The sequence below is a fragment of the Bombus vosnesenskii genome, unplaced genomic scaffold (genome assembly GCF_011952255.1).
Source record: "Bombus vosnesenskii isolate JDL3184/JDL3185 unplaced genomic scaffold, Bvos_JDL3184-5_v1.1 scf7180000013285, whole genome shotgun sequence".
Lineage (NCBI taxonomy): Eukaryota > Metazoa > Arthropoda > Insecta > Hymenoptera > Apidae > Bombus > Bombus vosnesenskii.
The window spans coordinates 1,229,302-1,255,320 of NW_022882938.1; the positions used below are offsets into that span (position 1 = coordinate 1,229,302).

Consider the following 26,019-nt stretch of genomic DNA (forward strand, 5'->3'; position numbering starts at 1 on the left):
TTATATCCTTCGCATTTTATCCTTTCACTTCATTTAAACGTTTGTACATAAAATAAATAGTAAGAAAAATATTTTGATTAAAAGTGTATGAAATGTTTTAATCATAAATATTGAAATCTCTCAGAGCTGCTTATCGCAATAGTCACGCGCAATGTTTTCATTTCCACACTGTGAATGAAACGTGAATAAAAGTGTCACCCCTTTGCTTTATAATTATTAAACGATCTTCAGCTCTGTCACACGTAATAAAGTGCAGAAAGGAGAATGAGCCCAGTTCATCGATTCTCATCTCGTTTCTATTCAATATAGAACTTCCTTCTTTTATCTTCCTTTATCCTCGTATCTGTTTATTCTGTTCTTCAGACTTCAGCCTGAAATTCGGTTCTACCCTTCCAACAAGTAAGTTCTACTTCTAGGCAGGATTATACAGCCGCTTTCATCTTACCGTGTGTTCATCGACGCACGTATAGTTGGTGCAAGATATACAGTGAGGTTATAAATTAACGTGTTGACTGCTGATAACGTCCCGACATGACCTGATTGCTCCCAGAAACGGGTGGGGCCACGTTGGCATCGCGATCAAATTCTTTTCCAAAGCAATGTTTTTCAGTGAATTCATATATAGATATTGTTTCTGATTTCTAATCAATTGCTTTGAATGTTGCTTCAAATGTACGAATACTTTCGTGAGTATTACAGTAAATTACTGACACTAAATCCTTGCCACTTTTATCTGAATTAATTGCTACGTTACTAATCCGATATTTCACAATGGAAGGTAGGACATTTCAACTAATAATGGCTGTATAACGCCTGGCCGATTTTACGAGCTCACTGTATCGCTTCTACCGACTATACACGCTTTCTTCCCGCAACGTACGACCCTTCTCTATTTGTATCGTAACCTCCCTCGACCTTCCTTTTATCTTCCTCCATGCTTTATCCCTTTTTTTCGCTACCCTCTTTGTGAGCCCCTAGCCTAGTGTCTCTGTTTCCGCGTACCTTCTCTTTCCTCCCCCATTTTCCTACTTTTATCCCTCGTTCTATCCCTTTTACTCTTTGCTAGTTTCCAACCCTCTCTTCTCATCTTTATTCCTCTTTGTTCATCGCGTTAGCTAGCCTCTATCCTCGCCTGGAGCTCTTCGACTATCGTTTCTAGTCGACGTTTCGTAGCCTCTTCCTGTTTCTGCATACACCGGTATATGCGATATTTCTGTCCTCGTTTTGAGAATCATATATATGTACGTTGTCTCTGTCACGCGGAGTTTCTCTCGTCCGTTCATTCAGCACACAACATGCTTCGTCGTTTTTAGATCCTCGTCTCGTTTTCACCTTCGTCGCTTCTCGCTGTTTGAACGCAGTTTTCAGTACTGCCGCTGTTTCCCTTGATCTCTCCCTTTGTGTCGCGTTCCTCCGCGTTTGCTCTCCCATCCTCCTCTTGGTACCTATACGTGCACACGTGTATGGATATGTGCGCGTTTTTTGCGGCTGCAGGTATCTAATGTTTCATCCACTTTTCGGTTCTTCGTTCTTTCATCCGTTCTATGCTGCTCTGCTTTGGCTATACTTTTCTATCCCCTGCTTTATTTACTGGAAGTGTTCGTGGTAGGTATTAGAGATTATTTAGAAATCTTGTACAATTTATATGCGTTTTAAGGTCCTCGAGATTTTTTAAATCGCTGTTAAGGAATTTAATAATCATAAAACTTGTAGGAAAATTTCGTCTTTTACTTTTATCTTAAGAATTTATAGAGAAGGCAGAAATCGAAGGAACCTTTAAAATTTTTAAGGAACTTTTAAGAATTGATAATTTGCTAATTTTTATATCGAAAAGAGTATTCTTTTTAAACTGTTTCATCTGTATGGTATTACTACGTACTTCCTTGCAAGATTTTAGCATCATAAAAATTACTAATTACTTCAAAAATTCTATTCTAATTTTATCGCTGTAATTAGTTTTCAATTAGCCTGAATTATCAACTTTGGAAGGAGTGTTGAATTTTCAATTTCTATTACTAAATTAGCCCGTATTATTTGAGGTAACATTGTTTCCTCAACTCGCGATACTTGCGCTGCCATTTCCATTTCAAGTTGCAACCTTTTTCTACCTGTACGTCGCGGTCGGACCGTTTCCATCAGCATCACTGTCTATACTTTTCGTTTATCCTTCCTTTACCTAGCTGCCATTCTCTTTCGCGTTTCTCCCGGCCGTCTACCTCGTCATAGGTTTTCTGTCACTTTTCTATCTCCCGTGTCGCGTTCCTTTGCGTTTTGCCCCCGATATCTCTCTATTCCTGTCGTAACAGCAACTTTGTCACGTTTCCTCTTAATTCGCAATTCTTCTCGGCGCCCTTCTTCTCTTTCCTTTTTTCACCCCTTTTTCCTCTTTCGCTGCTGTAAACGATGCTTTATCATCTCCAATTTTCTATCTTGTATCTCCTCTATGGGCGCTGTTTTTTTATACATCTTTTTCTTTTTATATCTTTTTTTTAACACACATTCTTTTTTAAATTCATTTTTTCTTCAGATCCTTGCTTCCTATTTTTGCTGCTGATTCGCTGTAATAAATCGTCCAGTGTGTTTTCATCTTCTGCTACCACTTCGAACTTTTTTGGTTTTTCAGATCATTTCTTTCATTTCTTCCGTCTCTTTCCTCCAACTGTTTGCCCCTGCTTGTATTTGCTGGATTCCTTTTATCCCCTCCTTTCCGTTAAATGTTTACAAACAACTAAATCATATAGCTCGAAGCTTTCCATCATCGTTTTAGCAGGAAATTCTATTTTACAAGCTCTTACACTTTGTATCAATATCTTGCTTTGCATTTGAATTCCTTCTCGTGCTCCAGTCTTCCCCTCACTTCTCCGTGTTGTATCCCCCGGATCATAAGCTTATCTACCCTCAACCCACTTTCACCCCGTGGATTTCCTACATTTCCATTTCCTACCGTTTTCTCCTTTAGTTCACCTTTTTGCGTCTCTCTCGCGTTTATTGCCTTTCGATAACTTCCATGTTTGTTTTTTCTGTTTCGCTTCTCTTTTCAGATCTACTTCATTTTTACCTCCTCTCCGCGTTCTGCTCCATCATTCCCCTTCAACAGCCTGTTTCACTTCCACGGATCATCCCTGCCCCTCGACAATCCCTATCTTCATCTCTCGTCCATTCCTCCTACGCCACTCAGAAGCTCCCATCTCTTTCCGTTTTTAATTTCATCCCTCTCCCTCCCTTAGAGAGTATCCGTGTTTCTTTCTTTCCGCCTCTCCTCCTCTCCAATTTCAGTCATCTTTCTCCCCTCTACGATATCTATCTTTCTCTTTCTCCCTGTTCCATCTCGCTTCTTCCTCCCCTCCCCCCGGAAAACTTTATCTTCGTCTCTTTCCCTTGTTTCACCCTTCTATCCTCGTTTCACTCTTCCTGCACCCCTTTCAACATCCTCTTTTTCCCTCGCACCCCCACATACCTTTCAACATACCTTTCTCTTTCTCCCTTTCATACCACCCCTGTATTTCCCCTTTCGCTCCTCTTTTCATCCTTCGTAGTTAACATTTTTCTTTCTCTTTTCAGATCCTGCTTTCTACGGAGAATAGAAAGAGAAAGAGAGAGAGAGAGAGAATTACGAGCGAGAAAGACGGAGGCCAAATTAAACAGAGGAAGATGGACAAACAGAGAGGGAGCGAGGTAAATGTCATTCCCCTCCTTCGTAGACACCATCCCTCGCCCCCTTGCGTGGCAACAGCTTCCATCCTTCTCCCTCTCCGTCTGCGGCACGACTCCCTGGCAAGGTGGCGGTCCAGCGCGCACGGCCTATCAGCCGTACGGGATGCTGCGAGTCCGGAGTACTAGATTCAGTCGTACGCTTGGCTCCCTCCTGTCGCCGCCGTTGTGTTCGCGTACGCTCTTCTCGCGCACGATCCTCGTTAAAAGCGTCCGCGTGTCGCGACCACCAGCCAATCTTCCACCGACCCATCCGTCACGCGTCTTCACGTCTTCGTCCCTTCTCCGCGTCTACCCCCGCGTCTCGCCTGTGTGCTTTCCACGCGTCTACGTTTTCTCTGTTCGTCGACCTCTTTCCGAACCGGTGACCTTTTTGGTCGCCGTTTCACGTAAACGAAAAAACGAGACACGACGTCGATCTCCGTCCAAGGAGATCCGATTCCTAGTATCCAGCTGGAAATCGAAGCGGAGTCAGCAGTATGGGGATTCTCACGTGAGAGGCGTGTTCCGGGGTAAGTCGCCATAACATCTTCCTCCTTTCGGTCGAGAAACCAGCCACGTTTCTCCTTCGCTTTGCTTCATTCGCGTTTGTTTTCCTGGGCAGAAAAACTGATTTTTCGTGTATCTTTTTCCTCTGTCGAAGCTGGGGAAGTTCGAATTTGTTATTCGTTTAATGTATTTTGCTGTTTCTTAAGAATTGCCTGTGGGAAGAAAATGCACACTTCTTTCCTTGAGGTTTATCTCAGGAAAAGGAAACGTAATTTCTAAATCATTTTTTCTTTTATGTTTCTTATCGAACGTTATCTATTTGTTGTATCTTCGGTTTCTTATAAGCTGCTTCAGGGAAGAAAAACGTAATCTTTGATCTATTCTTTCTTTCTCTTTTCAACAGAAAAATTGGTAGGCATGTCCTTTACCTACATGTTTGATTTTTTGAAAGAAGAAAGATCTAAAGATCTACAAGCTTTTAGGATAAGTTTTCTTTCTTTTCGTTTCTTCATTAAGTGTTTCGTAGAAGAGTTTTGAGACTATTGCTTTTCGTAAAAGAGAAAATGCGAAAGTATATGTGATTCAAAAATTAAGTACGGTAGTAAACGTGTTTTGAATGGATCAGAATAGATAGATGTACAGGGTAACTCAGGAACAATTCTTTAAGAGTAAACAATAACTGTTTGGCTTATTTGGACCTAAGAATGAAACCTAACTATTTATTAAGTATTATTTAATCATCCTTTAAGCTTGGAGCAAAAATTCGTTGCTTTGATTGACTTTTCGTTTAACACTTCCATCGGTGTTGGTTGAACGGTTAAACAGTTTTCTTTGGGAAAACAAACAGCGCTGCAAATGAGGCGCTTCGTCCTTTGTCACGTCGCATCACCGAGGAGTGCTATAATCGTCCTTTGTTATTGTCCCCCTCTGTCATATATGAAATGGCATTGTAATGAAAACATATCAGGACGCGGACAGTAGAATAGAATGCAAGCTGAGAGATTAATTCTACTTACTAAATTAGTAAACGGAAATTTTAATTAAAACGGAATTTTCTTATATTCGGTGTGGAATTTAAAATGTATAAGATATAAATACGAGATAAATACTAGAGAAGATACACGAAGAAAATTAGTACAAATCTTTTATAAATTTTCTTATGAATATATTACAGCTAGTGCGTAATGTATTTTAATGTTATCCGGTAATGTATTCTAATGCTTGAAAGAATTCAGATTCCTGTAACAGTTAAGTTAATCCGCAATTTATTTTAATTGAGGATTTTATTTTTTCTGTTTGTTCTCAGATACTCGGATATAGATCTTTCTATGAACTAGTCTCGATTTAGTATATTGTAAACAAATTACAGTATATTTTCTACTTCTTTTTCTTACCCTCAATGATCTTCCACAATCTTTCGAAGAACCATCGCTCCATTAAAATCCACAGTATTCGTCTAAAATTTATTTCAAAATATTATTTTGTTCTACTATTTTTATAACAAAATTTCCTCCTATAACGAATAATTGTACAAATTGATGTACCAAGTCACATTCTACGATGCAATAGGATAAACAATTTCTACTCTTCTCTTCTCCCTGTTCTCTTCTTTATTCCTTCGATTGAAAGGTGGCTTCAATTGAGGATATCCTGCGGTGAAAATGTTAAAGCGATCGAGTCAGCCTATCGAGAAAATTTCTTCTTCGAATAGAAGAACAAACCGAGCAACTTCTTAAACTCGTTTCCCCCCTGAGTCTCTGAGCCATTTAATCCTTGGTTCTTGCGTTTTTTCCACCTCTTCCTCTTCTCTTTCTTCTACGTTTATTATTCTCTTTTTTATACATATTCATTTTCTTCGTCTCTTCCATATGCCTCCTCTCTTTTTTTTTAAATCTCTTCAGAAACGATTCGCGGTCTACAGAGTCTCTAAAATGTCCTTTCATCCATTTCAATTCACCCGACGTAGTTTTCTACAAATTTATAACGAGCCGCGCGCGCTATTTATTCTTGTCTCGGCCCGGCAACGTTCTGCTCGTTAATTTTTCTCTTCCCCGTTCCATCTTCCTCTTTCTTAGTCTCTTTTTTTTACTTGCTTCATCCTTACCTCCCCCTCCTTTCGTTACACTTAATTAGTAAGCAATTTCAGTAACGAACCAGCCTTTGTGGGCCGCGGGACAATTACTCGCGTTCCGTTTCACGCGGTATCGCGCGCTTCATCGTGTGCTTCCCTTTTCCGCTTATTTCTATTTTTCTCTTATTCCTTCTTCCCTCTTGCAATTTTTCCATACTTTGAATATTTGGGTTATATATATATTTGGATTTATTTTTAACTGAAGTATTTATTTGAATTTTGATTAATATTCCCGTGTACTAATTTACTAAGTAGAATTAGTTCACAGGCTGTAGCCTATTCTTCTGTCCGAGTCCTGATACATTCAAATGACTGTTTCATGGAAAGTTTTCCACTTATTTCGTCTTTTTCCTTATCTCTATCGTTTGCTTGGAATTTTTCGTTACTTTGGCTATTTAGGTTTATAGTTCCAATTGCCGTTTTATCTTGAAATCGATCTTTGTTTTGTTCTGCTCCCCTTTCTTTTTATATATATAAATTTAATGATCTACGTCAGATATTTCATTCTGATAAATAAATTTTGTAACATAGGAAATATCGATAATCCATATAACAGGAACCATGTTAATACCGCACTTTACAACAAAAATTAATGCAATCTAATGCATGAATGTATACCAAATAAATATTATCATCAAATATATTATCATCTTATTAAAAAAGCATAATACAGAAAACTTAAAAAGGCATGAAGATGAAATAGAACAAAACTTTGAAAAAATACTGACAAAAAAAGTAATTCTGTTTATTTATTCTTTGTATTGCTTTCGTCTGGCTATGATGATGGATCGAAAAAAAATGTTTATCAACACTCGGTAGAAACCAATTGGTCGCAACCAACGCGTAAATTTATCGATTCTCGGTTAAGGTATTTACTCAGCTTAATGCGATGTTTCTGATTGGTCAGAACATGTAAATACCAGATGTGCTCGTTTTAATTGGTTTCACCAACAAATACTATGGAAAGAGGTGGAAAAGTAAGAAAGATGACGCAAAAAGGAAAGAAACAAGAAACGAATCTTGATAACCCGCTTAATGAAACGACTGCTTAATGCTTCTTTCCTAATAGAAACGGCTATTAAGAACTTTAATTTTACGCCAATTAACCCATCGAGCATCAACTTGATTTTCCTCTAAATTTAATTCGATATTTATCCAAACCTTATACTCCACTAAAACTATGATAAATATTGAGTTAATTTATGTAATTTTGTTTCAATCATCGTTTGATACTGTATTTTATTTGTTTATTCATGTTCAATATTTATTATTATTTAGTATTATTTATATTATTATTTATATTATTATTATTTAGTTAAATTTCTATATTTTTGGTAATCTTATATTTTATAAATTTGAATAAAAATCCCATAGATAAAGTATAGATATAAGTAAGCAATTGTTTATCGATCGTTAATTAGCAGTATATTTTCCCTTATTATCTATACAATTGTTTCTCATTTCCCTACCAATCTTCCTATTCTTCTTTTATGAAATCTTTATCGTAACGAGTTCTATTGTTACAAACTCATATCTCAAAATAACTAATTATCTCTGTTAAATCTACTTTTATCTATTATCAGGCGATTAAAAAATATGCCCTATATATTCGATGAAATTTATAATTATAGAATATTTTAACGTTGCGAGTGGAAAAATTCGTTTGACGAGCTTAAAATAGTAATTCACTGGCAATATCAGCGCGTTTCAAAATTTCAGACAGTAAAAGCTTTCGAACGCATAAGCAATTAAGAAATGTTCGTAATTATGAAAATTTCTTCAAATTTTGAAGCGAAACCGCTTTTTTACTAGTTTCCGAGTGAAAAGCGCGTATTTCTTCTTTCATGAGAAAAAGGCCGCGATGTCAGCAGTTTAACGAATTCGCCGCGAAACCATCGTGAAACCGTGAAGATGCGTTCTGAACGCTCTTAAGTCTCTTATTACGATTTCCGCGAGGAAAGTCGCTGAAAAGCCTCGGATACATGTTTTTACCCTGACAACGGACGATGGAAGACATGAAACGAGACTTTGAAGGCGGATTTTTGTAATCAAACGAGTTTCATGTATAATGAAGGTATTTAACATAAAAAGGATTGTCATACATTTTTTTTTTATTGATTGTGTGAAGTTAAAGCAAAACATTTTCTTTAATTTTATTGCAATAATACGATAAAGAGAATAATATATGAAGATCTATTCTTATTACCATTTTATTGAGAAAATATGTATTAAAATACTTTAATTAATTCCATTTCGTTTCAGGACAAGAGTAAACGCTTGTCAGGACATTACATTTGAATAATATTGAATAAAAGAATCCAGATATTATCCTAATAGGGTTTTAATTTACCTACTACCATATTTAATCTTATAAAAGTAACACCCTCTCTTGCAATCTTTTCGTCGCTTTTTCCCCTCCTACCAAGCTGTTAACACGCACTTGACCTGTCAACATGGCAAATTCTCCACAAAATCAAACAGCAAAGTTAACGTAAAGAAAAGCACACGAAGCAAAATAACCAGTGGAAAATTCTGATAATTACAAACAGAAACAGGCTAATGAGTGATGTAATACGCATATCGGGAAATGACACAATCAAAGAATATTAGTTTTAAAAAAATACAAAGAACTGCCTCTTTGAACATAATAGCACGTCATTCTGTTGAATAAACTTTACAACAAGAATCAAATGTCATGTTTTTTCAAGAATATAATATTATATTGTATGATAAAGCGAACATAGATAAGGACTTTTTTATCTAAATTTTCGCGTCCTTTATAGTCACAATTACACAAAATACTGCTCGGTATAACGATACTAAACCTGCACCATTATTAAAATTTAAAATACGTTAAACACGAAAATATTAAAGCGTGAAACAATAAAATACGAGATTAAGGAATGAAAGCAAAGCCAAATTAAATACTTGACACGGCGAGTGCAAAGAATTCTCGAATGCACGATTGTACGATCGGAAATCGTTGAAAGAACGGTCCGGGAACGAGGGAACAAAAAGTCGAATCGCGTGTCACCCCTTCCGAACGGCGCGCTTTGCTGTTCAATCGAGGCGTGCGATTCTTTTATTTTTTTTATTTTCACCTCTATTTTCAGGTGGTCCACGAGAGAAAAAAGGAATCCAAGGAAGGGACGAAAAAGCAAAAAAAAAATAGAGGGGGCGACTCGCGGACGAATTAATAATGCCGCGCGAGAGGAGCGCGGAGGATCGGCTGAACTTTACGTGAGTAAAGCGGCGAGCCGGGTCATGACCCGACGACCCATCCATGTCCGATATCTAGGCCACACTTGAATTTTAATCCACGCTGCAATTGCCGCCGCGGTCGATTAGCTCTTCCACCGTTTGCCCGACGAGTTTACCGAGCTTTAACTTTTGCTTCGGACCTGCCTGCCTGCATGCCTGTCTGTCTGCCGAGCTGGCTGCTTAACGCTGAAAACGATAGCTTGGTGTCCGAATTTTATTGGATAACTCGGCACGCGATCAATACGAGGAACGATGTTTGTTCAGGATGCCAAAGATTGGATGGAATGAAAATAGCAGAGGAATTTATAGTAGCTCATCAAAATAATCTTAAAACTTATGCTTTTCCTTGGAAGTTTTCCGGAATACACTACATTGACTCGACTTGCCATAGAAAATTTTGTCCATATATTGTGTGTGTTATATAAGAGATTTCGAAATTTCATTGGCACTGTAACGAGGCGATTATGCTGGTAAAATTTAAAACGAACGAAGAAAATGTTTATAGAAGATGCAGAATAGATATATGAATATATATTTAGTAAAAATGTACAGTACAAACAGCTATCTTACATATAATAAGTGTTAAAGTGAATTCTATTGGTTATTGAAATTTATGTATTCTATAATGGATAATTGACTGTTGAAATGTTTTGTGATCAGTGCTAAGAAGCATTTGGTACAAAGAAGATAATATTTACGATTAAAAAATTCGGACACCAAAAATGATATTAATTTATTATTATATTACGTTATTCGGAAAATTCGTAGCAAAGGTTTACAGAGATTTAAAGGAAATGTATTTTCATAGAATTAGACTTTGTAAATTTGATCGAATTTACCGAGATTTTATCGAGACAAGCATTGGGATTGGAATGAAGACAAATTTAATTGAGAATTATTCTATGCAATCCTCCTATCCCAGTGGGAATTGTTTCATCAATCTTCGCCAAGTTTCCCTGAAATAGGTGTCAATGAGTATCTCGACAGCGTCGATTTGTTCATTTACAAATCACCAAGGGAGGTTGAGCCGTTTCTGTTCTACAAAGGATCGGCAATGGAAGAACAATTTAGAGTATTACGATTGTTCTGTCGATCGTCGATACTGATCACGAACACTAGAAAATTAGTGTCGAACAGATTCCAGTCTCGAATGCGTCTTTGTTGCGAACAGAAATAAGCCCAACATTGCTTTGACTTACAATTAGTATACCTACGTTCTCGCCGCTCCTTTAATTAATTACTATCCCTGGTCAAAGTATAGACCAAATGTAAACTCAGAATTGATAATTGCTTGTTGTTTAGAGTTTAGGAAATTCATTATCGAAAACTATAAACTTTATCTTTTTAAATATTAGATTATTACTTGCATTACGTAATTAAAATACGTAATTAAATACCTAGAATTGCTATGCTCAATTATATACAACAGCATATTTCTCCTTTTTCTTTGATCCAGTTGGATGATTCAAAGCCACTTTCTCACTATACGACTTTTTTCGTTACATTTATTATATTCGGGAAATTAAGAGTGAAGATTAAGAAATATCTGGCTGTAATTCTTTAACTCCACGAACCTTCCCTTAAAATTTTTTTATTGTTTTCAACAATGAATTCCTTCAAGTAGGAAACCTGTTTTTGAGTCTTTAGTATTTTATCTTAATGAACATTTCATTATTTGATAGTCATTCATAATAAAAACACTATGATCTTACCGAACAATCTGATGTAAAACTAAATAGTAGAAAAATAATATTTTCAATAAACAACAAATCTGATTAATATTATTCCTAGTAAAGAAATCGACCTTGAATATCCAAAATCGTTCACGTTACCAATAGTTTCTAATAAAACTTGAAAGAAAGTTAAGGAAAATATTTTAATTTCGAGATAATTCAGTCACAGGGGATCACGCAATAATCCCGGAAGAAGACAGAAGTGAAGCTGCAACGATGGGGGTATACGTGATAGGCTTGATCGGCGTGATCGTGTTTTATGTGTTGGTGTTGGGTGTTGGTATTTGGGCAGGCACTGTGAAGAAGAAAAAGTCACGCCATGGCCAAGACGCAATGATATTGGCGGATCGTGGTTTAGGCCCGATCCTCGGTATCTTCACTTTGATCGGTGAGTTTTAAGAACTGTTTAAATATTTTTTTTAATATAAATTCATGATGAAATAGATTTTCATTAAATTAATTTGATAAGAATGTTTCTTTTTAAAAAAACTATTACATATATATATATAGAAGCTATTACAAATGTTGTAAAGTAATTTATATAATTCAGCCATTTCCATCAAAAATTCAATTAAAATTTGGTTGGTTTACCTCCACAATTGGGATTATCTAAATCTATTATTATTAATTTGTTCCGCGGAATTCAATCCGACGTGAAAATTTCTAGTTGAGATCATTAAACTCTGCTTCCATACTCTACCTGCTCCCATTGAAACTTTAAGTATCTTAACCGTAGATCTATCTGATCAGGATTATATGGAATAGTATAATCTACCATTCAAAATCAGAAGTACAAAATCACTCCATTTCTCGCGTATCTCAAACAAAGTTTAGGAAACTCAAACATTATTGAAACTCGCAATGAAACTCGCATTTATCCAACTTAATTTCCAAAATAATATAAACAGAATGATATCAAACCATTCTATGTCTTTATAACATACATTATGCATACAGTGGCTCACGAAAATATTTAAACAATTAATCATGAAAATAAATATATACAGGGTGGTTGGTAACTGGTGGTACAAGCGGAAAGGGGGTGATTCTACGCGAAAAAAGAAGTCGAAGATATAGAATAAAAATTTTTCGTTCGAGGCTTTGTTTTCGAGAAAATCGACTTTGAATTTTCGCTCGGTACGCGTGCACTTTATCACGTCTCGTTATAACGGATCTCACTGTAGATCGTTGTCTCGATGGAAAAATTAAAAAAAAAAAAAAACATTTTTATTCTATATTTTCGACTTCTTTTTTCGCGTAGAATCACCCCCTTTCCGCCTGTACCACCAGTTACCAACCACCCTGTATAGTAATATAATATATGATTATTATATTATATACATGTTATACTATATACATTGTATATGGCAATAACACGAATTTCTTTTGCGGGCTGCTAAACGTATTGAACCAAAGATCATACAATTAATCGCGAAATATGAACAATCACAGCCTCAAGGATCGTTTTCACTTCCGGAAGAAATCGTCCATCCTTACCTTCTATCATTTGAACGCGTACACGCGATGTTTTATCGAGCAGTGTAGAACATCGGGAAATCCCGGCTTTTGTCATCGCGTCAATCGCATTTCTCGTTTATTCCTAGTTCCCTTTTTTGTTCCTCCAGTTTATTTTCTCTTGTTCACGCGTTTTTATTCCATTCTCTGTACATGTACTCCCCATCACCGTCTCTACAAGCGCCCCCCATTTCTCGTTAAGTTACCCCCACCTGTATTATCAGATTGCGTTGAATCCGTTCTAACGTTACGAGAACCCGCGTTTCATTTATACATACATATTCAACCATACTCTATATCCGCGGTAGAAATCATTTTTGCATCCCTCCATTAGCTTAATGAACGCTATGCGGGAAAATATGCCACGGAAAATGCTCCGCTCGGCTATAACTGTCCGTATTATGTTCTTTCTCTTCGTGCTGCCAACCCCCTCCCTCTCTTGACTCAACGAGAGAATGGTAAGAGCAACGGTGGAGGGGATTTGCACGCATTTCTGCGGTCGGTCGTTCCGATTGTTCTAGCGACGTTCGGTCAGCTACACTAGGATTTGGGTCGGGTAAAATTCATTTTACACCGGGAACAGCTTTATGTATGCTTTATGGTTGAATTGATAAAGATTGAGTTGTTTGATACCCGATAGTATGGTTTCGATTTTATAGGAATTGAAATTTACACGTCGAAATTTCAAATTTAATTCAATTACTAAATTAAAGCAAATATCAAGTTCGTTGTCCTAGACGTTGTGAATTAGTGGATATATTTTTGTTCGCGCGTTATGAAATACCTTGTAGCTGTTCGAATGCAGTAAATAAAAAATTAACTACCTTTTGCTTATGGAAATTTTAAATGTACACATTGTGTGATTTATAAATTTAATTCAATCAGCAAATTAAATTAAATATCCTGTTTATTGTACTATCTCTTGTGAACTAATAGATACATCTTAGTTTGCGAATTATGAATTACATTTCTTCACATGCAATAAATATTGATAAATGAGGGAGTCAACTACCTTTTCCCTTAATGTTATATTAAAACGATTCTTATATAATAATTACGTAACACAGAATAAGATTAGTTTGACCTGATTGAGAAAATAGCCGCAACATCGAGCTTTCGATCCCGACAAACAAATATTTACATAAATAACACAGATAATAATAAACACATACCATATACTTGCACAAATCCTTATACAGTATATAGGCATTTTCACTGAAGAAACAATGTTCAAACTGTATATGTACATATATTCCAACATCCACTCGTAACCTTCACTAATTTCATCAATAGCAAAAGAAATGTCACTTCCGCCTAGTATAATACAAGGAAGCCTCTAGTGATCTATTTGCCGAGCTTTCACAGATCACCGGACTCACCCCCTAACATTTTCCCTCGAAAGAGCGATTTCCCGCTTAATCGAAGCCAACTAATCGAGAGAAACCGCGTTCTTTGCTTTTTTTTCCACAGCCACGTGGGTTGGCGGCGCCTACGTGAACGGGACCGCTGAATTGATGTTTACCAGAGGATTGGCCTGGTGTCAAGTGCCCTTCGGTTACAGCCTCAGTCTACTGTTCGGTACGCCAATCTCTGGACATTTTCTGCCGGTGATACACACGCATGTTGTACACTGACTAAGAGCTCTTTTACACAACGATACATGTATGATGGATACGGATAGTACATTATCGTCTACGGAAGTTCTCGTTAGATACGATATTGTGATACCGATCATCGGTATCTTTAGTCGATTAACCGCCTTTTTTTTTAGAACTTTCGAGCTATAGGTGAATCTTTTCGTATGGTGATAAATTTAGAAACTGCAGTATCGTTCAATTTGCTCCATTCTCTCTTGTGTCAATTTGCTAGATTCCTTCCGTTTCCTAACTAAGAAATAAACGATCGTCACTCAGATATCCTAATAGTATCTCATTCAGGATACACGCATCGCCAAGTGAAAGAGTTCTAACTAAATGTAACCAGTGATGAGACTGACACGGTACACGAGTCTTCCACAAGTCAAACTGAACAATTCTACTCTTTTTGTTTATTCCACAACTTTATTACCTAGATATATTATTAGATCCATGGTTATCTTTCTCACTTCTTTGAAAGTTCTTCTTAACTTTTTTGGAAGGAATTAATTGATAACATATTGGACTTCAGAATTTCTTTTTTATAAAAGACAGAAAATGTACACTTATTGCATTTTCCTTCTATAATCTTCATACGATGTCTATAGGATTGAAATTTATAAACTAGTATCGATAGGTACCGACGCAGTATCAGTCCCAACACTAGGTGTAACCTTAACCATTTAACTGCCACGCATCGAAGGGAGCATCATAATAAAGGGGGTGGAAGTAGATCGATGGGAAGGTGATGAAATTGTCAAGGTCGAGGCACTTGATATATTTATCGCCTCTTCTCTCCTTCAATTTACTCAAAGTTCTTCCTTTTATTTTATTTTTTATCTTTTATTTATTTTTATATCTTTTTTCGAACAATTTCGGCTGAGAATGACTACGATTCCGTGAAGTTTATATTGTATTCAATGTGAGGGAATCATTATTGTCGATTCGGTTGGACGTTTGAGGTGTACTTTAAGAGGATAGTGTTGATAAGGAGTATGGTAGAAGGGGTGAATATAGTTTCAATGAGTATAGTTTCATAATTTGAAGCAAGATCTTTTTAGTTTGAGGTAGATTGTATTTTAACGATTATTAAGTATTAGTAGAACTTTTTTGATATACAGTGGCTTACGAAAGTATTTGGACACTGACCATTAGAAAACTTACGCTGTTGATGGAATTTTAAAATGTTTCGTACAATACACATAATATATTCAAAGACGGATTGATAATATTCCCTTAAAGCCATTACAGCAACCTTCGAGTTGCAAATTCCTTATTTGCTAGGAAATATTTGAAATAATTTGAAATAAATCGTTGAACATAATTTGAACAAGTATGATCAAAAAATTTATCAAAACGGAAAAATAATAGAAAGACCGTGAATAAGAATTATTAAAAATATTTTAATATCAGATATTAAAATATACGTGTAATTAGACAGAAATTTTTCATTCACAGAAAATGCGTACAGGAAATTCTCTAGCAAATATTTTTTCGATGATCCTGACGAGCAATCGCAAGTCCAATCAGACCGGCTCACATAAGCCCAATTTATTTGCACGTCGACGGATGCGCTAGCCACTTTATCACCAATTTTTTGCTGGTACTCCAGAGTAATGGATATCCCTTTTTGCTAACGATGTTTTCCCACACCCTGCTACTCATCCCATGACCACAGATCCCGAATTTGATTGAACTTCAATTAATCGAAGCTATACATTCGCAACGAGGTTTGCGTTTCACTTAACCGATGCCTCTGCTACCTAATTAAAAGTGCGAATCCATTAAACCCATCTTTTAGCCATTCACTTCCATCTCTTTCACAAAAAACTAATTTTAATCAGTTCTATCAGTGTTCTGATTAAAATTTAATTTTAATCAGTTCTATATAAAAATATTTGCGCACGATAGTATCTATTATAGTATTTATATACTAATTAATTAGGTTCAAGTGTATTAAATTTCGTATTATTTAGCATGCACTTTATATGATTACAAAGTTTTGATACCATGAAAATAAGAATATGTGTAAATACTTCTTGTAGCCACTGTTCTTTAATTTAATATCATGCTACACTTCATCCGGAGTTTGTGATTTTTTAGACATCTTCAATCCTCGAACAACTGGCTCAATTTGATTTTGAAATTTTCAACGATTTGAGAGTTTTTTGATTAGGTATTTTGGTCCTGAATGTTTCAAAAATATGAGTGTTTTTTTTTTATTGGATGTCCGGATTTTGAAGTTTTCCACAATTTTAGAGCCTTTTGATTGAATATCTTGATTTTGGAATTTGAAAGTTTCTTGATTGGAGAGATTGCTTTTGGAGTTTCCAGCAATTTGAGGAAATTTTAATCGGACATTTCGATTTTGAAACCAAGGCAGTTAAAGGGTTAATCTCAGAATCGAGGATTATTAACATGACGAAGAAACGTGACAGGTGCGGTGTTATTTGTACGACCAATGAGGAAAGCGGAGCATGTGACTATGCTGGATCCTTTTCAAGAGAGATATGGCGCCGGGGTCGGAGGACTGTTGTTCCTTCCTGCTCTGTGTGGTGATTTGTTCTGGTGTGCTGCGGTGCTGAGAGCATTGGGAAGCTCGTTGGCTGTAGTGGCTGGCGTAGATCCGGAGATCAGCATTGTCGCCTCTGCGCTCTTGGCAGCCGTGTGAGTAAAAAAGAAGTAAATATAGTAAATTCCAAATATCTCACCCAGAAAAGAAATATTATGGGATGTCATTAAGCCACCACCTTTTGAATATAATATCGCAGTTGAAAGTCGTTTCATTTTTGGATATCACTTCTTGTAATCACGACTTGTTAATAGAATAATATAATTACATAAAATTCTTTACATGATTTATAGATTAACAAATATCCCCTTTTTCATTATTTTTATATTTTGCTTGAATAATTTATCACAGTTTTATATTTTAGTCTCTAGAATTCAAAACGTGATAAACAATCTAAGGAAATAATTTATCCGTAATTTTGTAATTGAAATACATCTTGCCAAAAATAAATAAATATCCCGATACTTTTCAGCGATAATAAGCATTCGTTGCCCCGTTTGAAGTAGCATAGTCTGAGAAGTCGAGTTCGTTGAAATTCGAAGGTAAACATATCGATGTCATGCGAATTGCAGGTATACCGTATTCGGCGGACTGTATTCCGTCGCATGCACCGATGTATTGCAGTTAGCGTGCATTGTAATCGGCTTGGGAGTGTCTGCTCCATTTTCCGCTCTTCACCCTGCTGTTTCTTTCGAGAAGAACCTAGCACCGCACGAATGGCTGGGGGAAATTAAGAACGAGGACCTGGGCGAGTGGGTAGATTGTATGCTGTTGTTGGTATTTGGCGGTATACCTTGGCAGGTATTGAATATTCATCGATAATTCTAATATCGTATACCGTGGTACTCAATATGCAAAGCACTTCCGGCTTTAATGAAATCTTTTGAGAGAAAAGCTTCGCGTATACCAAACATGTAAATTTAAAATTGTTTATGATCGGAAGAAAAGGAATCAATAGTAAAAATATGTTTAGAAATATCTGAAAAATTTTAATCATTGATCTAGTTATATTTATGAAAGTTTACGATGTTTAAAAAACATCCCTTACAACATTAGAGAAAGATTATTAGTACTATTATATTATTGTGCAAGTCATATTTATTTATTTAATCATTCTAACTTCTGAATCGATCTAACGATTTAATGATCGTACCAACCAATTTTAATGAACATTTATTTAGGGCTATTTCCAAAGGATCCTAAGTATGCGAAGCACATCAATAGCAACGGCTCTATCGATAGCATCGATGTTTGGCTGCATGATCCTCGCGTTTCCATCAGCTTTAATTGGTGTGGTAGCACGAGCCACTGATTGGTCATCCGTAGAAGGATTTAACAAGAGTATAATAGCACATGATGGGAATGTGTTACCGATTGTTCTTCGATACCTAACGCCGCAGTGGGTCTCCTTTGTCGGTGAGTTGTATCACTGTAGCGACCTAATATCTCGTATAACTTCGCTTCAATAACGAGTATTAGAGACTGCTATCAAGTGTTATAACAGTTATAGGCATCGATATATGTTCGTGAGCTATTGTACGCTTTCTGTTCATTCCATTAAAAAGAAGTTGAAAGTATTAATTGTAAGAACAATAGTGAAGTAAGAAAAGAATAGCGATCTGATAAACAACAATCAAGTCTAAAGCTTTACTTGCTCATCGCGTTATTTCTTTGTTCTTGCCTACTTTCTGTCGAAAATAAAAAATGATCAATATTGTGAGATACGCGTAAAATGGAAAGGTTCCTTTTCCTGAGTAATATAGTCATTTAATAACTAGCAAGCATTCTTTCATAATTTTTCTGTAGACCTCGTGAAGAAAGCGTTTCTGTGCCTACAACCATTTGACCCTCTTTTACCCTTAAGATAAGCACACTCCCCGTTCCAGGCACACCCTGTACATTAGTCGCTTAAGAAACCGCGAAACAGGTCGAGTGTCTGTAAAGAACAAAATTGAAGAACTGTACAGGAGCGCTCGAAGACTCTGCAAATTCTTATCATCTGACTACAACGTTAAATCTTATCTACCCCAGGCTAGAAAATTAAATTCTAGCAAAAAGAAAGAGAATGTTACTGCTTTAATTCTATTTTATGGTAGAAAAATTACAAAATCTATTAAACTAAATCTTTTACAACGTATCAAACAACACATTGTTCACGATTGATTTCCAGGTTTGGGCGCCATTTCTGCAGCAGTTATGTCGTCAGCAGATTCAAGTATATTAGCCAGCAGTTCCATGTTCTCCAGGAACGTCTACAGACTCACATTAAGGCCAAAGGTAGATATCAACAAATCTCTGTTGGCGAATTTCATAATTCTACGATTTTTATGAATCTTTTTTTATTCGATCATTTTCATGATCCTTTAAAATATTTCTTTGTTTTGTAAAAAGCGAACATTTACCTGTTTTTTATATCTCTTTTACATTTGTAGCATTTTTTAGAAAAAGAATCAAAGAAGGAAAAATCTAACAGATTTCAACTTTTTAACTTTACAAAATGTGAAGATTTAAATGCTTCTTGTGTTTCTTTCAAAATTAAACTGTTTTCTACTGGAAGAATCGAAGAAGAAAAAGAAGAGATAGAAGAAGAAGAAAAGTTCTAATTATTTTTATTCCATTACAGGCAACCGAGAGGGAACTGAATTGGATACTCCGGATATCTGTTGTCATGATCACAGTACTGTCGACTTTAATAGCGCTTACGGTGGACAGCGTTTATTATCTATCGTGAGTAGTAACAGAAACGCTCGAATTAATTGCTTTGTTGACTCGCTCACCGTCGACAACTAAGCAGACCAACTAATTAATTCTGTTGCCTCCTCTGTTTTAAAGGTACTTGAGCTCTGATCTTGTTTATGTGGTGCTCTTCCCGCAATTATTAACCGTTATCCATTGGCCCTCTCTGGTCGACACTTATGGATGTCTCGCGGGTTACTTCGTGGCCGTTGTTTTACGTCTTTGTGGTAACAATCATAAAAATTTAATCATAAAGGATATTTATTATTTAAAAAAACACAAAACACAGGAAAAAAGACGTGATAAATCTGGCATGTTAATTTGCCATTCCGTGACTAGACAGAAACATTTTAGTAGTATAAAATAAAAATGAAAAGAATCTATCGGGTTTAGTCAAAGGTTTAGGTTTAATTGCTAAGACAATAGATCATAGAATAATCATAAAACAATTCTTATAAACGTACATTACAAATTTGATGGGAAGAATGTTTCTGTAAAGAAACAATCTTTGTAAATTATAAAGTAAAGTAAAGTATATTATTAGCCCATAAAGTATTTTTTTATTTTAATATTCATTTTGAAAAGATTTTATAATTATGTTTCAGGCGGAGAAAGAGGATTGGGCGTGCCAGCTCTCATCGAATACCCTTTCTACGACACGGAAACGCAATCACAAAAATTCCCATTTCGCACCGGTGCCATGATCGTGGCTCTATTTACTCAGCTCATCACCAGTTTCTTTACAAGAAATCTTCTTGGTAAAGGTTACTTTCCCCGATGTTGCGATGTTCTTAGTGTATATTCGCCTGGGAAATCGAAAGACCAATCTGGAGTTGTACAAAGCAGCTCTGGTGCCGCTCTAATGGATACTTCCTCTGTCAATGTGAGTCTTTCAAATCCTCAGTATCATTACAACGATATTTTACATATACATTTTAGACACGAAAATGCAACAGTTACTAAATGTCTAACAATTAACTTGCAAAATAAACCCCAAACGACATTTTTGTACATGCACGTTTCTCATCGTTTTAATATCTAGAATCGACCCTATAAATATATCTCACATATCTTGTGATATCCTATATGTCTTAAAAGAATACAAATTACCCTAAAACCTTCGTCTGACCAGAAATCCACCTCTGGAATGGACTCGTGCGATGGGATCGGACCCGGCAGCTACGACGACGACCGCACTACTTCCAATTCAGTGGAAGACATGACTGATCGGGGAGACAGCGGGACCATAGCAGCCGATTCTTACGATAAAGACACTACCAAGGTCAACAGCGTCGGATCAGCCGTTCAAAAAGCAAACCAAAGCCTGCAACATCTTCAAACCTTAAGAAACACCATCCATACGAGCTCGATCAGCGGTAGACATACTCCAACCCCCAATCAGTACGCCCCTATACAGAGCAACGAAGTGTCCAGAGGCCAAATATTAGGTGTACGAAACCTAAGGGGTTCCATGGGTCAAATGCTCTTACCAACTGATCGACCAACTATACCTCCAAATAACAATGCAAGCATAGTGAACGTGCCAACGAATCCCACTGTAGCTACCCCTATGACTCCGGGACCTCATTACACCAAACCTAACGATGGATCTTTGTTAAACGATAAAGCGAGAGAAAACGAGAGGATCAGTATCGTGGACAGAGGAAACACGGAATTCAGTGTCCCAGATAATATGTTGACTACCATCAACGTTAAGAAAAACGTGAAGGGTGTGAAGCTGGTTGGTATGGAGGGTGGCACCCTGAGGAGACCATCGTTACAGGTGAGCGAGCTCGGCGTCACCTCCTTGTGAATTTAATCATTTCTTTTTTTTCATCATAGTAGAACCTCGTTTTATTCGCACCTCGTTTATACGAAAAGGTTAATGTTCAGTTTCAGGTATATGAACTTACACTTGAGTCGTCTTGCATAATGATGTACTAGATAATAATATTAGTGAATTGGTAAGTTTGACAAGTTTAAGGTCGTAAACTTCCTTCTTATAATTTTAGAGTTTTATGACAAATAGGATGATTAGTTGGCTTGTAATTTGTAAAATTTGTACACATATAAAGCTTCATTTGATTTGTTCCAAACTTGTCGTTATTATGCAAGGGAATCGGTGCTGACAATTTGTTGTTTGTAAAATATTAATAATAGTAGTCTAATTGAAGGATTTGCAGTAATATTGGTTGACTATGAATTCATAGCACGATTGAAAAAGTAATTTGGTTTTGATTAATTTTGAGTTAATTTTGTTAATTTGGAACATTAGCTCCTATTATCTAAACTAATAAGAAGAAACGAAGATAATAGCTAGCGAACTTCCACTCGAAACTTTTCAGTTACCTAAATTATCTTATTCCTCGACCTGTACGAATAGACGAGATTCTACTATATTTAAATCCTTGGTTTTGTGTCTATAACAGAGCTATATTGATTTTGTGTTGTTGTTTAATTAAACGTTTTATTAAAATGAAATTTATTTTAAGTAGTTTACCTGTAGCTGTTCCCGTCCCTATTTGCTGGATGCCAGAGAAGAACGATTTCTGAGTTTTGCGAAAACCTTCCTGATTTTTCTTCGGTTTTTATTTGGTAGCGTTTGAATTTGGTAGATTACGCTAAATAATGGGAGGGTAAGGTTTGACGTGAGGTGTCTTTAGGGCACTTTTTCACCGACACCGTCGGTGGAGCTTGTCCACATCTTGGATAGGAGACAGAGCAGTAGTTCGTACGGACCTGGATCACTTTCTCCCGTTCCTATGGGAGTAGAGGCGTGCAAAACCCATGGGACAGCATTAGAGGGACAGGGTGGAAATGAACATTGCAGGATCAAAAGGGGCATCGTCAGGCATCATAGGTATCTATAATTGACAAATTATTATATTCATCGATATTTCATTAATGCTCATTAATAGCGAACAGCTTTGATTTATTTTATTTGTCAATATTCTATAATATCTTTAATATCTATAATATCATTTTCTAGTAGCGAATAGTTTATTGTTATATAGAGAATTGGTTGGTGCGCATTATTTGATGCTTATGTGAATAAGTTTTTACAGCTTTGGAAAGTTCGTTCATTTATTTGATCCAAATTCTTTTCTATATAAAATTTTAATTTCTATAAAAAATTTAATAAAAACGTGGTTTTGCAATGCTGGTATTAAATGATGCAATTATAAGCATTTATATCTTATGTTCACTGCTGCTAACATTGGTATTTTTATATTTCTCAAAATATACAGTGACTGCAAAACGTATTTGCACATACTCTTATTTTTCAGTGAAGCAGTTTTTTATCAGGTTCTACATTTAATTTTTATAGTAAATAATAACAAATTTAATATACTTAGACTAAATTAATTACTACCTAGGCACTACATTAAATACAATGATCTGCAAATACTTTCTGTAGCCAGTGTAATACAAAGAGGCAAACAAATTTATTATATAATCTTACAGAAGATAAAAATTTATTTGCAATATCTATTACAAAACTATATGAAACTTCGCGTAGCATCTCATAAAGAACGAATGAAAATTTTCACATGATTCCTCGATCTTTGAACATCCTCTCCGATCGTACGTTCAAACGTTTGCGCAGCTTCAATGACACTGGAGACCGAGCATTGACGACGTTGGCCAGACAGCCAACGTATCCATCGATGCCATTGCGTCCTGAAGACTGTCGCATGACTCTGGCGAAGAAAGATAGAAGGACGTCGACAATCGCGCGACACGGTTCCGTGACGACTGAAAAGGAGCTGAGCGGTTGCACGACCGGACTCGTCGTTTGTAGTCCTACTTACAACATGTACAGCTCGGCTGTGAAGAATTCCAACTACTTCGTGACTGACGACGAAGCGGTCAGCAGGTTTTAAATTTGAAGGAAGACGTATATTCAAAGGAAGCGATATAACTAGCTTGTAAAGTAAAAACGTGAAATAGGATCACCACGCCCAGGCTGGCTAAGAATCATGATGGTATAACTTAGTCCACTGTTATTTTTCATAAGCTAGTGTTCTACGTTTGTTATTGTAAGGAAATGATTATGTTTTTTCGAGTCATGAAAAAATACCATGTGACAAAGAGTAAAGTTAGGACCTGACTTAAAGGTATAATAAGAACTGGAATACGTAACTAAATTCAAATTCTCAAAACTTACACCGTTATGATTTTCACCTCGCTAATTGATCTAGCCGCAGCTAGGGTCGTACACTAATTTTTATCATTGTTAGCAATCCAGTAATGAATCAAAAAATTTGTGCTTTTAAGATATAATTTTGAAATGATTTACCAACTTTGTCATATCGCTTCCTTTAGGTATACAATAAGAACCACGAGCCAAAACGAGAGGACAATCGAATTTCGCCTGATCAAGTCACAAGGCCGATCGCGTCTTTTTACGATCCTATCTTTTTTTCTCTCGAACCATTGTACAACTACCACTGCCCGACTTTTATGACTTTTTTTAGGAAATACCCGTTTTTTATGGAAAGAGTAAGGAGATGCTTTCCTTAGCACGTAGATAGATCTCTGGTCCCATTCATTCGCTTCATCGAACAGATCGTCCAATTTTGATATAACGTCGTTTGTGGTAATAAAGAAATTAGTCGTGGTGAAAAATGCTGTTTGCGAAGAAAAAGTTGCAAGAAATATTTGAAACTTTAAACTATATATTTTTCGCTGACAGTATTTTTAACATATTAAAATTAAAATTATTTAACATATAAAAATCACATCGTTTCAATTGTTTGATGACGGAAAAAACAAGATTGTAGTCGAGACCGCAGACGATTCGTCCACTAAAATTGACTAAAAACGTCAAGCTAGCGGTAAGATTTCAGCCAGCGATCGATCAGAAATTCGCAGACCTTAGATAAAAGCGAGAGGCGTTTCAAACGACGCTGCCCCTCTTGTAAAATAATTTAGTTAATTCACGTCGGCATTGCACTTCACGAACTTCGTGAACGAACATTTCAATTCATCACAAACGCGTTTCAAAAGATGACTATGATCTTACCTTTCGTCATTGCTGTACTTAATCTATCACTCAGGAATATAGCTTACCTTTTATCGTTGATTTTATCAGATTTATCAGACGAACGTGAAAACAACCATACTTTTCGATTTTATATTTACACTATAGGGAACATCCCATAAAACTTGTAACCTTTATATCTCATCCTTACTCACCAGGGATCTCCTCTCACCTTTTCACGGATCTCTCTACGTACGACTGATAAATAAGAAAACACGAAAACCTCTAATCGCACAGTTTCGGAGCAACAAATCGTTCAATAGTTGCTATAATCCAAGAATTACTGTGCATTTCTGACGTGTATCATTTGTTTCTGTAATCCAATGAAAGACTAAAACTGTATCTTTCCGTCGAGCTATTTATATACCATTTTGAAATTCGAAAACGCCTTATGTGATTCACAACACTCTCCCTACTTGGAGTCAAAGTATCTAAACGAATTTGATCCGAAACGAATTTTCGACGGTTTCGAGTATTTTTGGTATACGAGCGATAATTTAAAATAATTACTGAATGTTGAAATACAACATGCATTAGTGTCAGATGGAGAAAAAGTTCAAAAAGATTATTCTCGAAAGAATACAGTTCTAGTCACCCAGGTGTTTACTAGTCGTTAAAAATCCCCTTTTCAGACTGATTCAACCAAAGGAACCAAGTAACCCGTTTATGAAGCGATTAATTTTTGTACAAAAGAACACCTGCGAACATCATCTTTTTTGCGTGACTTTGTATAGATAGAGCGATTGATACGTTGAGGACCTTTGGCCAGTTCGTGTATGAAGGGAAAGGAAAGAGGGGAACCTTCGAGAAACACGATTATGCATTTAGATAATTACAGTAAGAGGTAGATAATAGACGATTTAGCTGATAATACGGTGAGAATTGGGGCACGCAGCTCCATCACTTCTGATGTCCAGTTCGAAAAGGAGGAAAGAGGAGGAACGTGAGGAGCAGTATAACTGTGAGAAATAGAGGCAGCAGCATGAGCTTCGCTACTCGAAGCCATTTCGGTTTCGTTTCCAGCGTAAAGAAAAATTTCATGTTTCGATATACAAGGGCTACAACAAGTATACGTATACCATTGTACTTATAGCGTTTACGTACTAATTAATTAGATCCATGTATATTAAATTTCGTATCATTTAGTAGTACTTGCGTATGATTATAAAAATTTGATACTATGAAAATGAAAT

General features: G+C 36.2%; 1 protein-coding gene across 3 annotated transcripts; it reads left to right on the forward strand.

The window, feature by feature from the left end:
* The first annotated feature begins 3,807 nt into the window (after positions 1–3,807).
* LOC117232194 (high-affinity choline transporter 1-like) lies at positions 3,808–24,403 on the forward strand. 3 transcript variants are annotated; one of them, XM_033491404.1, is made up of 14 exons: positions 3,808–4,223; positions 9,445–9,571; positions 11,489–11,713; positions 14,311–14,418; positions 16,913–17,141; positions 17,619–17,847; positions 18,228–18,462; positions 19,217–19,323; positions 19,670–19,773; positions 19,879–20,009; positions 20,388–20,665; positions 20,915–21,565; positions 22,446–22,642; positions 23,381–24,403. In XM_033491404.1, the coding sequence occupies exons 3-14, from the start codon at positions 11,542–11,544 to the stop codon at positions 23,664–23,666; spliced, it is 2,727 nt and encodes a 908-aa protein (XP_033347295.1). In that variant the 5' UTR covers positions 3,808–4,223; positions 9,445–9,571; positions 11,489–11,541; the 3' UTR covers positions 23,667–24,403. The 3 variants fall into 3 exon arrangements, with proteins under 3 accessions (XP_033347295.1, XP_033347296.1, XP_033347297.1); XM_033491405.1 differs by having other exon boundaries at positions 23,390–24,403; XM_033491406.1 differs by lacking the exons at positions 22,446–22,642; positions 23,381–24,403 and adding an exon at positions 21,676–22,276 and having other exon boundaries at positions 3,811–4,223.
* Positions 24,404–26,019: the final 1,616 nt, after the last annotated feature.